Source organism: Simochromis diagramma, unplaced genomic scaffold, assembly GCF_900408965.1.
Source record: "Simochromis diagramma unplaced genomic scaffold, fSimDia1.1 OVJJ01000618.1, whole genome shotgun sequence".
NCBI lineage: Eukaryota > Metazoa > Chordata > Actinopteri > Cichliformes > Cichlidae > Simochromis > Simochromis diagramma.
Genome location: NW_024387423.1, coordinates 10,341,869 through 10,356,533, shown reverse-complemented (window position 1 = coordinate 10,356,533; position 14,665 = coordinate 10,341,869). Strand labels below are relative to the sequence as shown.

General features: G+C 38.4%; 1 protein-coding gene across 10 annotated transcripts in view; it reads right to left on the bottom strand.

Moving 5' to 3' along the window:
* snap91a (synaptosome associated protein 91a) overlaps positions 1 to 14,665 on the bottom strand; it is a 64,423-nt gene that overhangs the window by 13,696 nt on the left and 36,062 nt on the right. For 7 of the 10 annotated variants that reach the window (XM_040012875.1, XM_040012876.1, XM_040012878.1 and 4 more), the window contains 10 exons: positions 14,393 to 14,499; positions 14,258 to 14,299; positions 8,375 to 8,436; positions 8,223 to 8,231; positions 7,642 to 7,654; positions 7,233 to 7,399; positions 7,024 to 7,118; positions 4,687 to 4,695; positions 4,250 to 4,462; positions 2,863 to 2,940 (listed from right to left, as the gene is read on the bottom strand). In XM_040012875.1, coding sequence (XP_039868809.1) covers positions 2,863 to 2,940; positions 4,250 to 4,462; positions 4,687 to 4,695; positions 7,024 to 7,118; positions 7,233 to 7,399; positions 7,642 to 7,654; positions 8,223 to 8,231; positions 8,375 to 8,436; positions 14,258 to 14,299; positions 14,393 to 14,499 — 795 coding nt within the window. The remainder of the gene's footprint in view (positions 1 to 2,862; positions 2,941 to 4,249; positions 4,463 to 4,686; positions 4,696 to 7,023; positions 7,119 to 7,232; positions 7,400 to 7,641; positions 7,655 to 8,222; positions 8,232 to 8,374; positions 8,437 to 14,257; positions 14,300 to 14,392; positions 14,500 to 14,665) is intronic. The other 3 variants (XM_040012877.1, XM_040012885.1, XM_040012883.1) reach the window with 2 other exon arrangements.

Sequence of the window (14,665 nt, the reverse complement as noted above, 5' to 3'; positions counted from 1 at the left end):
AAATACAATAGAAAGAAAAAACAGTAATTATGGACTATAGTTAGTAGTGGAATAATTCCATGATGCCAAATTTGTCTCAAACATGCAAGCCTAATCCAAACCATCCATGTGTCCAGGAAACAGCCGACTCTGTGAACACTGCTAGCAGTATATAAGAATGAAAGGACATGCTATAAATACCTTGTATCTATTAAAAATCAATTTAAACTGTTTTTTTCTGTCCTAGAGTGACAAGTCTTTCTAACTTGGGTTGACAAAAAAAAAAAAAAAAGGGGGGGGGGGGGGATTAAATATTACTTATTACGAAAGAACTACTACACAGTCAACCATTTGCTAGTTAGCATTAGTTTTTGTTTGTTGGCTGTTTTTGTTTTTTTCTGGTTTATCAATAAGAGCAGGACACCTATCAATACATGGAGCAAAGAACCTAGAAAATTAGCCTAGTTAGCATTAAGTAATTCTGGGTCTAGTCAAGTATACAAATTAGTAAAAGTATTAAGTATTAAGTTTTCTTCTTCTTTACCAAAATAGTTAACTATATATAGTACTTCTTAATCAATCTACGTAAATGGCCTTGATCTTTATTATTGAAGTAGTGATGGGTCGGTCGCGAACGAAATGGCTCTTAGAGCCGGGTCTTTGAACGACGCGAGCCGGCTCCTTATCGCGAGCCGTGGGTTTTTTTTTCTTCTTTCTCTCGCCCTCTCTCTCTCGCACTTTTTTTCCGCTTCACTCAGCATGCGAGCCTTGTGCTTTACGCTGGGAAGAGGGGGGAGGGGCGGTAGTTACACTCAGTAGCACAGGAATGGAGCAGGAGGTAGAGACAGAGAAAGAGCCAGGGATAACAATGTCACATTAGAAAGGTATAGTAATCATCCACAACTATTTTCAGTTGCAGATGATAAAGGATTCAGAAAGTTTATTCATGCAGGCCCGTATGACAGAGAATATGCATCTTCTTTTTGTTTTCATATTATAATTTATATTTAATTGTGTTGTGGTTTGCAGTGTTTTGTGTTGTTTCACTTTAAATTTGTAAAAGGAAAAAGCTGAAAATTTAAATAGTTAAAAGTTGAAATGTGACTAGTTGATTTTTGTATTATATGATTTATTTATTACATTTTATGTGGAGTGAATAAATAAAAGTATATTTACGGTGGCCCCTACAGACAAAGCACATACAAACTTCAAATCACGTACAAACTCTGAAGCACGTACAAATCCAAAACACGTGAAAACACGTAAAAACTCCAAAACACGTAAAACAGGTACAAACTCCAAAACACGTAAAAACTCAGAAGCACATAAAAACTCAAAACACATACAAAAGACAACAGAAGTGCTCCAGGATGCTGGGCGCAGTGTTGAGCTTTTGTTACCTAGTGGCTACACAAGCCAGCAAGTACCAACGACCGGATTTGGTGTGTGGTAATAACAGGTAAATTAACTTTTTTTTTTTTTAAATTATTTGACTATATATGAATGCTTGTGTATAAATACAGAAACAATACGCTTTCATGCTTTCAATTGTGTAATTTAGGTGATCTAGGTAGCTCTGTTTTGGAAGTTCAGTTCATCCTAGAAATGTGTTTTGGAGTTTGTATGTGCTTTTTGGAGTTTGTACGTGTTTTGTCTCTAGGGGCCACCGCATATATTTATATATAAACATATATAAATAAAACCACTTTTTTTTACATTAGTAATTCCTTTTGTGCATAATTTTATATTATTGTTAATAATAAATTAATTAAAGCAACAAAACAACCTGAAGAGCCGGTTCGGAGCCGAAAGAGCCGGCTCTTTTTAGTGAGCCGAACCAAAAGAGCCGGTTCTCTAAAAAGAGCCGGAAATCCCATCACTATATTGAAGTAAATAACTTTGGCAGTGCACTGGTACAGTAAATAAGCTAAATGCTAACATGCTCACACTGACACTAGTGACTTGCTAATGTTTGGCAAGTAATGATTTAAAGTTAGCAAGGCAACATGCTAATCATGAACTTAAAACAACAACTGAAGCTTAGAAAAGCTAACAAAGCACAGATGTATTTTGGCCTAGCGATGGTGTTATAGTGAACATCAAGGTTCATAATATAATTGACAAAGTAAGGAACAAAATTACTTGTTTTATTTAATTATTTTACAAAGTTATTAGAACCTAAGCTTGGCGATTAATGTATTTTGAGCAGCACTGGGGTACCGTTGTGGCAAAAACTGGAAAAAAGTCATGGAATCACTCCAGTCTTCTCATTGTTGAAAAACTAAGCTAACCAATGCACAAAGTTGTCAAAAGCTAGCGCTTCCCTTTTACACAGAAGATAAAGTGTGGATGCAGGATAAAGTTATTTTTAAGGTTAATCACACATAAATATTAAATACTCTGTGATTACAGTAAAGGTAATTGTAATGTAAAGTAACATTTTTGCTTATTGAATGGACATTATGTAGGTTGCTTCAGTTTCTCTGCTATGTAAGCTGCTGCAGGCCAAAGAGAACAGCTGAATGCAAGTTATTAAAAACCAAAATAAAATATGATTAGTATAACCATCATAATCCAGTTGTGTCATGGTTAGTGGTGTTAAAAAAGACATTTATTTCTGGAATACTGAGAAGATAATAGCTGTGCTGTGCTTTTTACTGCAGTATTCACTGGATGAACATTAGGAGGAGAGGGTCCATGACTTGGGCATTAGAGTAGGATTTGGGGTGAGACAGTGGGACCTGAGGGCAGGTTTGTTCTACTGTCTTCTATGAAAGCAGAAGCAGCTTTATTAATATAATAAAAGCAACAGCCTTCACATTCGCACACGCACTCGTACCTCCATGCACACACGTTTGCACAGAAAGCTGTTTTGTCACCCACCAGATCCACCAAATGCATCAGCAGCAGGGCCCGCGGCCACGGCAGCAGGACCATCTCCTGGGGAAGGTGCAAACGCATCTAGGGTATTGCAGACGAAAAACAGCCGGAACGCGAACACAAAACGTAACACCCGGACCAACACACCAACACACACATGGATGTATAGAACAGAAGATGAATAAACAGATGAAATGGACAGGGAAGAAAAATGAGAGGTCAGCATCAGGAAAAAGCAGAGAATACAAGAAATATGCAGCCCAGTAACTGCAATGATTGATCTCATTGTATCATCAGTCACATGATGAGTTTTGTTTTGATGGGGCTGCATAATGCTGCATTCAGTGAGTGCACCACCAGTGCAGGCTCGTGAAATGAGGCATGTTGTCACAAGTTACTTGCACTCTGTGACAAGAGGGGAAATGTCAAGGTCAGGGATGGACAAAGGTCGTTTCTCTTTGGTGTTTTAGTAGTACTCTGAATGTTTGTTAGTATTAACTAATATGCCAAATTATCATTAAATAGCACTCAGCCAGTTTTCGTCTTGGCATATTTAAGAAACTGTTAGTAACTCATAGGAAGAAAATAATTCAGGGCGATAACAAAAAGCACAAATTGACAAATCTCAAATATATGCATCATGATTTTGCACATTCCGGCAGGGGAATGAAATAATGCTGTACTGTACTGGTTAATTTTTGGGGGGCGGATTTGAAATGGTAAAGGTTTTTCCCCCGCCGAGTGAAAAACATGATGCCTGATAGCTGGACACTAAGCCAGCACAACAGTATTTGAATGGCAGTCACAAAGCAGGACGTAAAAACATGTTTAGTCACATCACTAAGCATTATTTTTTTTCCAAAAATGAAGTACATCTGTACATCAACAGCCCCCCCCCCCAAACCCTCAAACATTTCTAGCTGTAGAATGAAGAAATATCAGTTTAATTTTGGTATTTTATATTAGATAAAATAAGGCTTGGAAATAAAGCTGCAACTTGAGAAAAGATCAAAAAAATATGTTAAAAAGATTCTTAATTTAGATTAAGGAAACATTCTTCAAAAAGAGCTGTGAGTGCTGCTAAACAACATTTCTATCCTCTAAAAGCTTTGGTAATGCATTTCTCATCTGCCTACTGTTAGAATATGCATTTGATGTTGTTTTTCGCATCAAAAAGAGTATGTAGAACATTTAAGCTCAGTGGTTAACCTGATGAGACAAAAGCCTGCATGCTTTTTGTCAGGTTATGATATCGCACTCCTGTGTTTCCAAAAGTAAATCCAAGCTTCATAACAAAGGAAATCTATCATTATGTAACTAAACAATGAATGGACTTGTTGCAGAAAAGCAGGCAGGCCGTGTCTGCATCCTACCCTCCACCTACACTGACCTCCGAAAAGGTCGATGTCTGTGGCTGAGGTGGTGGAGGCAGGAGCAGAGATGGGCAGCGAGGTGGGCGCCTGCGCAGCTGCAGCAGTGGTGGAACGAGCAGGGGCTATGGGCGGGGCAGCCACGGGGGCAGAAGCAGCCGCAGCATTGGCATCAGCAGACTCTTTCTTTGCCAGGAGAGATTCAGAGGCTCCGTCGGTAGCGGCCGGAGTCGCTACGCCGATAAACCCCGCAATCCAAACGCCACGACCCAGTCACAACCCCCAAAAGAGAGGAAGAAACAGCAGGAGAGAAAATAGGGAAGAAGGAGCAAGACGGCAGAGTCAAAGACGTCAAAGTGAGTGAAAAGTTCAAAAAGAAAAAAGAAAATTCAGAACTGCAGGTTGAGAGACAAGTTGAACAGGCGACTGCAGGCGACGCTGTCAACAGAATACTTACCCAAGAGATCTTCAAGACAGCACAAACCAAAACAAAAAGAGAGAGAGAGAGGTCAGAGACAGTGAATGACTGAGTTAAGAAAGAGATATACTTTTAAATTATGCAGATGCTCCAAGTAATGATTTTTTTTGGTTAATTTGAGAGCTTCCAACCTTTTACAGGAAAAGCCAGAAAAGCAGAGATGGGACAAAAGCAAATCCAATTGAGTGAAAGGGTCATTAATATAACTGAGGCTTTAAAAAGGCTAAGGCTGGACCACAGCCATGGTTAAGGTATCAGAGGACATGTAGGAAAAAAATCGTTAAAATTGCGATTAAAACCACAAGAAGTTTCACAATGTTAAAGAGGAGAGTCCCATTTCTCTTTCTGTTAAAGCCAATGATTTTCAGTAAAAGTTTAAGAAGAATAAAAGAGGTTTTTTTATGTTTGTTTCTGCACATTTATTACAAACTATAAATAACTGATGCTGCTGCCAGCCGAAGCATACAGGCAGGTTTTTCCGTTCAGTTTCTTCTTTCTCCTTCTTGGTTTTCATTCATTCTATTTTGGCAAGAAAAATCACTCAGCAGTCACCTCACCACACTGTGTGCTTTGAAAAATGGTGCAAATAATGTAAAGTAAAGCTGGCAGCGAGTAGTTTAGTAACTGAATCATTAAAAAAACAACAGATTTATTGAAGAAGTTGATGTAAGTGTGTAAAATGTGCTCTTTCACTGAAGTACATTAAGTTAAGGTCATTAAATATCACTAAAACTCTCCCCTGTCACAGCTGAGCGACCATAATGTGACAGTGTGAGTCTGTTAAACTAAACATAACAGCATGTTAAAGAGCTGGGCATAAGGCTGTAGGACATGAGATACACAGTACTTTACACTTCAGGAGGTCTGGTTTAACATAAGCTACAACTTTTAGCAGAAACTTCTCACAGCAGTAGCAAAGGGTTATATCTGAAGCCAAGACGTGCTGGGCAAAGTGGTGGTTACAACCGTTTCCATGACAATAACACCCAATAAACTTGATTTTCCTAACTAATTGTGTTTGATGCTAAAATAAATTTACTGCTTTTTATGTTTCGTTAATGTCTCTGATCTCCTTATTTTGTAATGTTTAGATTCCAGTTTAATTGAATCTTCCCTTCTGTCCATTTCATATTTTTAATAAATTCTATCTTTGTCTTTAAAAGAGTAAAATACTAATTAAAATATATTATCTTGTTAGCTTTCCAAAATTATAAGCTATATTGAAAAAAAATCTATATTCATAACTAGAAGATCTGATCTAAATTTTCTTTCCTCTGTGTTTTTCTCACATTGAAAAAGATTGATGTTGATCTGTCTGATATATAAGCAAATAAGCTGAGTATGTTAGAAACAAAAAGCTGATCTCACAGTTTAATTCATAACACTCTATAATACCAGGGATCTGATTGTTTACCTACATGGATCATTAGCTTATAGGGATGCTGACTTTTTGCCTGAAAATGATGAATCCAGTTGATTTGAACATTGTATCAGGAGCTACACTGACTATTCTAAGAATTCAAAATACAGCCTTGAAACAGTGTCATGTGAGTCTGTATTGTTCTGTATTGGACAAGCAATCTGATATGACGAACATAATTTCCCTAAAACACTTGATCTTTGGGACTAATGTTGTATTACATTTAAAATCAGAAGTCAGAAGTTCCAAAATTCCCAGTCAGTCATTTTTAACTGAATCATCCCCTTACTCACAACTCAGAAAGTTAGGGCAGCCCCGCCAACTCCGACTTCATAATCCAAAATGGCCCCAGTGCATGTAAACGATAATAAAACTTCTAATCTGTGCTGCCACTGCTGTGTCTTTGTGACTGGTTAAATAAGCCATATACAGTGCACTGACCCAGCTCTATCTATGAACTTGATGCACCGTTAATTTAAAGTGCAAGAAAAAAACTATTATTGTGCTGCTTTCTAATTATGTATGGCTGCCTCCACCTCCGAAGAAGCAAAACAAATCCTACTTTTCTTTGCTTTTATTGCTTGAATGAACCCAACTTGGGAGTGACATCAGTCCCGGCTCTGACATCCAACTTCCGAGGTAAATGAAATGCAGCATGATTGAATGGGTTGTGGGACTACTCTGGGGTCAGACCTGTCTCTAACAACATTTAGCATGATATCTTTGTAGGCATTCATTTATAAGGCCCCTTTTTTTAACATTTTAGCTAATGTTAGTCAATCAAAGCTGCTAAATAAACAATTAGTGCCTAAAAATGTGGGAATATCAGCTTGTACTCAAATCAGAAAATGACGGGAGTTTCAAACATTTCATTTGGTATATCAAAATGACCTTACCTCCCCATCCAGTTGTGGAGGAAGCCCCTGCAGTGCCCCCTGCTGATGAGGAGGACATGGGATCTAGATCCAAGAGGAACCCATCATCAAGTGCACTGAACACAGGGGAAAAAAGACAGTAAGGGTGTGTTGACAGAGGAATCCATTTAAAATGTGGTATTGATGCAGATAAGTTACAACAATCTGTTATATTGATGAGTAATTCTTACTTGCTGGCAGTGGTGGGGACTGGTGCAGTGGGAGTGACAGAGGGTGGAGGGGGCTTGGCAGGCGGCACGGGGCGGGCTGGAGGCCCACCGGGAGCAGCGGGAGGCGCGGGCTTGGCTGGCGCAGCAGGTGCTGCTGCTGCCGGCATGCTATTGTTAGCGGTAGCATCCTGCCGCAGAGGACAATCCCCGTTAGATGATGACCAACATATTCATTCATGTAAGCTAATGTGATTCACGAGCTTTCTAAACAGATGAATAACTAAATCACTACCCATCTAAAGTAAAAACTAGTAAGGGTGAAGCCCTTGATTCAAGTTCTCAACTGTATTTTGACTCTGAAAGTTGTCACACATAAATACAGAGTCCTGTTATCATAGCTACATTGTGATTATCATGAAGCATAGCTTACCTTTGTGGGCGACCTGCAAGAACAACAACAGCACATGAGTTAACGAGTTTAACGCTGTACACAATGGAAGCTAATGGCTGCTACTGAGACAGGAGGCAAAGTGACGGCTTAAATATCCCTTTGTCGTTTTCAGGCAGGAAGCATTTCAAAGCAAATCCATTAAGCAAGCATCTTCAATTAATGGATATATGCTGCATTGATGAGTTACAGCTTCTTGGCCCCAGCGCCACTTGAACAAAGCTTTTTTATTTTGACATTACACATAGAAAGTAATGACTGACATGTGACTGAAGCTTTGTAAAAGTTGGGGCTGACTCTACAGTAGGATGATACAAAGGTGTTAGGTTAGTGATGACATGTGCGAAAAGGCAAGGCCTGTCATCGCTCCAAATGATTTGATGATGAAATGATGATTCTGAAAGATGCAGGATATTCAGACGCTGTGTCTATTCAATCACTGAGTAATAATATAAAAATAATGTATAACCTGAATAAGGCAAAACACTGATGAATAAGGGGAAACAATGGTGGTGGTGAAATAACATTTACAAGTCCTACTCTTATGCACAGAGTTTACTTACTTATCCTCTCTGAATTGTGTAAAGATAAGAAGAAATGACAAGTTGGAGAAGTATTAGTGAGTTTTACTACAGATGAGCAAAACCCCTGCAAAAACGTTGATGTTAAGCGTTAAAAAAACCCACTAAATTGGTGTTTTGTTCGATCTACTTACGGTTTCTTCCCCTCCAAAGTGTTGAGGTGGGTCTCCAGAGATGCCAGAAGGCTTTCGGGGGCCTGCAGACAAATACACAGAGAGGGGCTGCTAATTACTCAAACACAGACAGCATGTTGAGTACAGTTAGACAGAAAGGCATAAGAGCAGACCAGGGTGCACAGGGTAATTTATAGATCACATTTGGATTGTGCGAATGCCTCTTTAACAAGGGCTTCTTCGTGGTGGCTATAAAATAGAAGGACAGCAGCTGAGGAGATTACTTAAGTGCCTTTTTTCTAATACGCTGATAGGCTGCAGACTGGCTAATATCCTGATGGCTGTTCTGCCTTCTCGTATTCCTGCATGATGCTCTGATAATTGTCCTCCCTGCTCAGTTTTATTTTCTCTGTCTAATCTAATCAACATTGACTCAGCAGCACTGACTCTTGGAACACCTCACTCTATTTTCATTTTCCTACATCTCTGAATGCACCGCTCCAAAGTGAACCTTAGGCTGGCACATTGCCTTAACTGTGACTTGAGTTTTAACACATTAGGGCTGCAAAATGTCCTGACTGGCTCCTTCGTCCAGCACTTAATTAAATCCATAAAAGAAACATGTTCTTTTGGAGTGCTAGCTTCTTCTCCTTTTTGTTTTGTTTTTTGTTTGCTTTTTTAGAAATGGAAATTTCTTACGATAAAAACATGCAAACCAGTAAGGAAAAATAACAAATGTGAAACTGCTGCTATCCAAAATATATTTTTTATAATGTATAAAATATATTCAGGCACAAATAGACAGCTCTGCTCTGTGCTGGTTGTCTGTTGGGTCTTTACATCCATTTTCTTTTCTTTTTTAACCCTCACAATATTGTAAAATGATCTTTGGTTTTTGATATACAGTATTTTAATTGACCTTCTGTCACACAGTGGACACAGATTTAGGCATGCCTTCTTCCACAATTGTTCTCCAGGTTTCTTGAAGCATATTCAAAGCTGTTCTTTGGATGTTGGCTGTCTTTTGTAAGTAAGTAAACTTTATTAAAACTTCATTTATATAGCACCTTTCTAGATAAAAGATCACAAAGTGCTTCACACAAGAATAACAAAGTATAAAACAAAACAGACAACAGTTAACAAAATGCAATTTTAAAACAATGTGTTTTAGTTGGGTTTTTTTCAAGAAGCTACTGAGTCCAGAGATCTTAAGCTCAGTGGGAGAGAGTTCCACAGTCTGGGAGCAAAAGTGGCAAAAGCTCTGTCTCCCTTAGTTCTCAGGCTTGTATGATGAATGACAAGTAGACCCTGATTACTTGACCTACGAGACCTGCTAGGGACATAGGGCTGTAGAAGTTCAATGATGTAGGCAGGGGCTTGTCCATGAAGAGCTCTATAAGTCAGTACCAGAATCTTGAAGTGGACTCTGAATTCAATGGGGAGCTGGGAGTTGGAGGAAGTTCTCAACCTTAATGGAATCTAAGCACTCATTCATTGTTCTGTTCTCTTTCAAGATGATCTGACGCTGCTTCAGTAAGGCTGAGGTCCTAAATCTGAGGAGACCAATCCATGATTGATAGTTTTTTATTATTTGTTTTTCAGGTATGGTTTTACTGCATTGGCAGTGTGTTTGGGATCACTGTCACACTGAAAAGTGAAGCTGTTGACAATCAGACGCTTTCCCATTGCTATTACATAGTGAATTAAAGTCTGAGGGTATCAAAATATCATAATATATAAAGTTCTTGGCTAATAGCTCTTTGGGAATCAGCTTGTTGATGTAAAAATAGGAATGCTTATGCTGGTCAAACTATGTTGCTTTCATACAACTAAAGAACAAACTTTGTTTTAGTAAAAGCTGCTAGTAACAAAATGCCTAAATATATCATGGAAAACTGTTTCTTTCTGAGGACACACCACTATTCAATGCCTTAAGTTGGATTTTTTTTTATATACTTGAATGATTCAAGGAGCAGTATTAAGTGCCTAAACAAAAAACAAAACATAACTAAAAAAAAAAAAAAAAAATCCTGTACAAAGACTGAACTGAAAATGAGTAAAAAAGCAGCCAAAGTGTAAAGAAAAATCACTGGGTTCTTGGAAGTAAATGATGATGAAATAAGGGGAGGCTTTCATAGCATTATACATACTAAAATGGACAATAAACAATAATTGTTACACAAGCGCCGGGACACCACATTCAGAATAGAGCAGATACAGAAGCATCTTCATGCTAATAACAGCCACGATGCGGAGCTGCATGCTCAATCAAGCTAAACTCAACATAATCGCCTAATGATGTGCAGTAAAAAGGATAGTATGATATTTAGAAAAATTCTTAAGAATCTCAGCAAAGGTTTTTGTTCTTCCTATAACACTTTCTTTAATTCTCTGCACAGTTTTCTGGGTCTGTTTATTTATAGCTCCCTTTTAAAACTGAAGACTTACAAGGCAGATAATTTTGTCTTGACACTGAGAGGAATAGATAGATCATTATCACCCTGGGACTTTAAAGTGTCTGTCCCCACTACTCAGTACAAACTGTTCTCTGTGCAGAGGACATTTTAACTGTTTAACTCCATTATTGCAAAGCTTAGACAAATGCAATAATGGCTCTCGTTTTAGGAAGCCAATACGAAAAGCTTCTGAACCAAATCTCTGTGATAGCAAAAAGCTTCCAGGATAACGTATGAACGTATGGCTGACACTGCCATCACTGGAAGGATAATTTCTACATCTACTTGCTGCTCTAACAAAAACAACAACAACAAAACAAAGTGTGCATGAGTGATGACATAACAACACAGCAAGTTAGTCAATGCTAAAATTATTCTGTCTTGTTTGTGCTGATGTAAATCCTCCTAGAAGGGATGAGAATAGAAATCTGTATTAGGTACTGAAATAAAGGTTTCAAGGCTCTGTAAGACTGATAGTTTTTTCTCCTGCACTCATCAACTGCATTTTATCACAATATTCTGAGAGAATTTACTGTCTGTAGGTTAGTCTGTAATGATCAGTGATGCTGTTATGGCAATTTATTGCTGATAGCTTTTAACAGTGGCTGGTAAAGGAAACTGTGGCAGTTTGGATAGCTGATCTAGTACCATTTAATATTTATAGCTTGTTTTATCAAAATAACAGAAAGAGATTTGTTTAGTTTTCTTTTCTCCTGCTCAGAAACAATCATAAACAGTCAGTGTCTGGACTCTTAACTCTGTATCAGATTTTCCTCATATTACAATATGGCCACCATCTGAATGGCATTGTCAGAAAAGTCAAGAAATCCAACCCAAAGGAAGCAAAGAATAAAGAATTTCTCTATAAGCAGAACATCAGCATGCCATGTTGGGGCCAGATGTTGCTAGAAAACCATGTTTATATGCTTCCCACACTTCCTTCATAAGTTATTGTGTAAAATTTACCACTAGAGGCCAGTAGATTGCAGATTGCAGTCAACTGAATTCTGTTTTCTTACCCCTCCCAATTTAAGTTCCTAAAACTTCCTACTGCGGCCGCTATAGGTAAAACAACTCTAGCCGTCAATCATCTGTAGCAAGTGTATGCTGTCACTCGGCTGTTTACCTCAGCTGGCAATATGCGTCTACGTCTCTACATTTATTTGCTCTGGAGGAAGCCATAAAACTTTGTGAAAGGGGTCTGATGTGAATCGATGAGACAGAGAAGCTCAATTCTGACTGATGGCAGCAATACTGGGGTGAGTTGTTGAGGATATCTTGAACTTTTCTGTTGGTGAACACTGCTGTTAGCCACTGTTAGCTGCTGTTAGCTGCCATGTTAGTGATAGGAGTCGATGAGTCAGTAAGATGGTGTTAGTTTCTCTCAGCTGCTGCCAGCTGCTGTTAGCCGACATTAGTAAAATTGTATTTCGAGTGGATCTAATATTGTTGGACTTGGACACTTAGCAAAAAAAAAAAAAAAAAATCTCATATGATGTGCAAATGCAATCAAACTGTTTATTAGAGGGAAAGTGTGATTTTTTTAGACACTCGAGCCTAACATTAGTTGGCACAATGTTAAGTTATAACCAACTGTTGTTGTTTTTTAGCCAGCTCTTGTCAGCTGTCCAGAGACAGGAGGGTTAAAACTCTAATCTGCCAACAATCAGTACTTGCAACAATATCAGGGGAAAAAATATGTTTATGCACATTTCCATGTGTTCCAAGGTTTGAAGGTTGAAGAGAATCACATTTTATCCAGATGCCGGTCATGTCATCTCTTTCCTTTAAATGAACACCTACGAGTTCTCTTATTCTACACCTCTGCTGTACAATATATGTGGCCAAATAAATAAAACATGACTTGGCGGAACAACGATGTCCATCTCGGCCACTGTATTTAGGATGGCTGGACACCATGGCAGCTTGCACAGACTGACGCACACTCCTTTGTATTTTACCTGAGTTAATTATAAGTTTGTGACCTAATTACACACAAATTGATGTATATTTATGAGTACAATAACACTGTTTTTCTATTAAATAAACTAAAAGAAATAACTGACTATATTTTTAATTGAGGGACAATAGAAGAATGTAACATAGTGTACAGATTAATAGGGAAAAACCTGAGGAAAATACAACATTGAAACATTTAATGAAGAAGATTTTTTTTTTATGATTGACATGTGTAAGATGTTTCAGGTTTAGATAAATATGAAGCTAGTGCTAGGAAGTTCTTATTTAGCTTAGACTAAATACTGGTCTATCCATTAAATATTTCACCAGAAAAAACATAACCTGCTCTTTTTTGTCTTTATTAAAAATAGTAAAACTAATTTAATTCCATGTTTCTAGGAATGAGAAGACGCACATAGGAAACCCCTCATTTTTAGCACACAGACATGACACTGGTTTTGAAATTCTCAGCTAACTTTATGTAAACAGACAGTACCTGAAATGCAGAAACAGAAGGTTAAAGCTAACACGATAACTTCTTTTAACTCTTATGTGAGCTGATATATTTCACAGCCATCCAACCTGTATCTCCAGAAAAAGGTGTTCTGTTTCAGTTCAAATGTTTTTTTGCAACTTGCTCAGCAATGACCTAACAAGCTTCAGACAGCACTACAGCACACTTTTCATGCAAGGCTGCCATGTCTGAAAGGAACAACCTTAGCCACAGAGTTTCCACAGCAGAACAGAGCTTTAAAAACTGCAACTGATTCAGGAAACAGCTGGAAAATTAGGTTTCTCATCCTGGGGATTGCTTATTATAAATAAATCCGGAATCAGATTAGGAAAAATTTATCATGTGACCCTATAGCTGTCATGGAAACTGCAGCACATTCTGAGGATAACAATCTGCTGTTTTATACAGTTGTTGAATGAAAGCTAGCTGTGCTAAAATCAGCCACCTGATCAGCAGCATTGCTCAGCATGTCCTAGCTTTCATCCAGCTGGCTAGTCACATCATCCCACTTTGTCAGAGCGCCTGGTGTATGTCTGCTGGGTCTGCACTCACTGTGCAGTGTGCTTCAATTCAGTGCACTCAACGAGAGTTTAAATGACTACTTTCCCTAAGCTGCTTGCTCCCAAAGCTAGCTCTGTGCACTGCTAACTACTCACACTCTCAGCCCGAATGATCGATCTGCATCTCTGAAAGTAAAAAGAGAAGGGGAGCCACGGGGACCGTCAATCAACAAATGAACACAGCTTATTGGTTGTGTGGCGGTTGTGTGGTTCCTGTTTGTGAATTTCTGATTGTTGTCAAGTGGGAGCAGTTGTGGTGGACACAGCAGAAAAAACAAATAGTAGCTTTAGACATTCATATTACATGCAATATAGTTAGAAAGACCACACCACTGTTAGTTAGTCTGTTAGCTTGTAGTCTAAAAGAATATTATATCTCCCAAAATGGCCCAAAACCCAAATTTGACAGTCTTACCTTAGTAAGCTCAGGTATGTCATTTTTGTCTATTCCCACTTCCTTTAAAAGAAAACAGCAAGAGGTAAGACAACAACTGCCAGAATTTACTTCAGCTCCCAGCCAATCAGTGACACCTGCTGCTCAGAAGGTTACCTCAGCAATTTTGAAGAATTCGGAAACTCGAGTCATTCTTGTCAGGAACCGCTTGTAGATCTCAAGCCCATCTTTACACTGGCTTCTCTTCATTTGAAAAAATTTTTCTAGAAAGAAAAGAGGTTGAAATGTGACACCCTATCCCCCTGAATTTCACCCAAAGCTTTTCCTATTACTTTGCGGTATACATATCCAACCGTTTCCACAGACAAAAAGTATTTGCCACCCATTTTTTCTTTCAGGAGTAGTGTTAGAAATGAAATCCATCTGCTC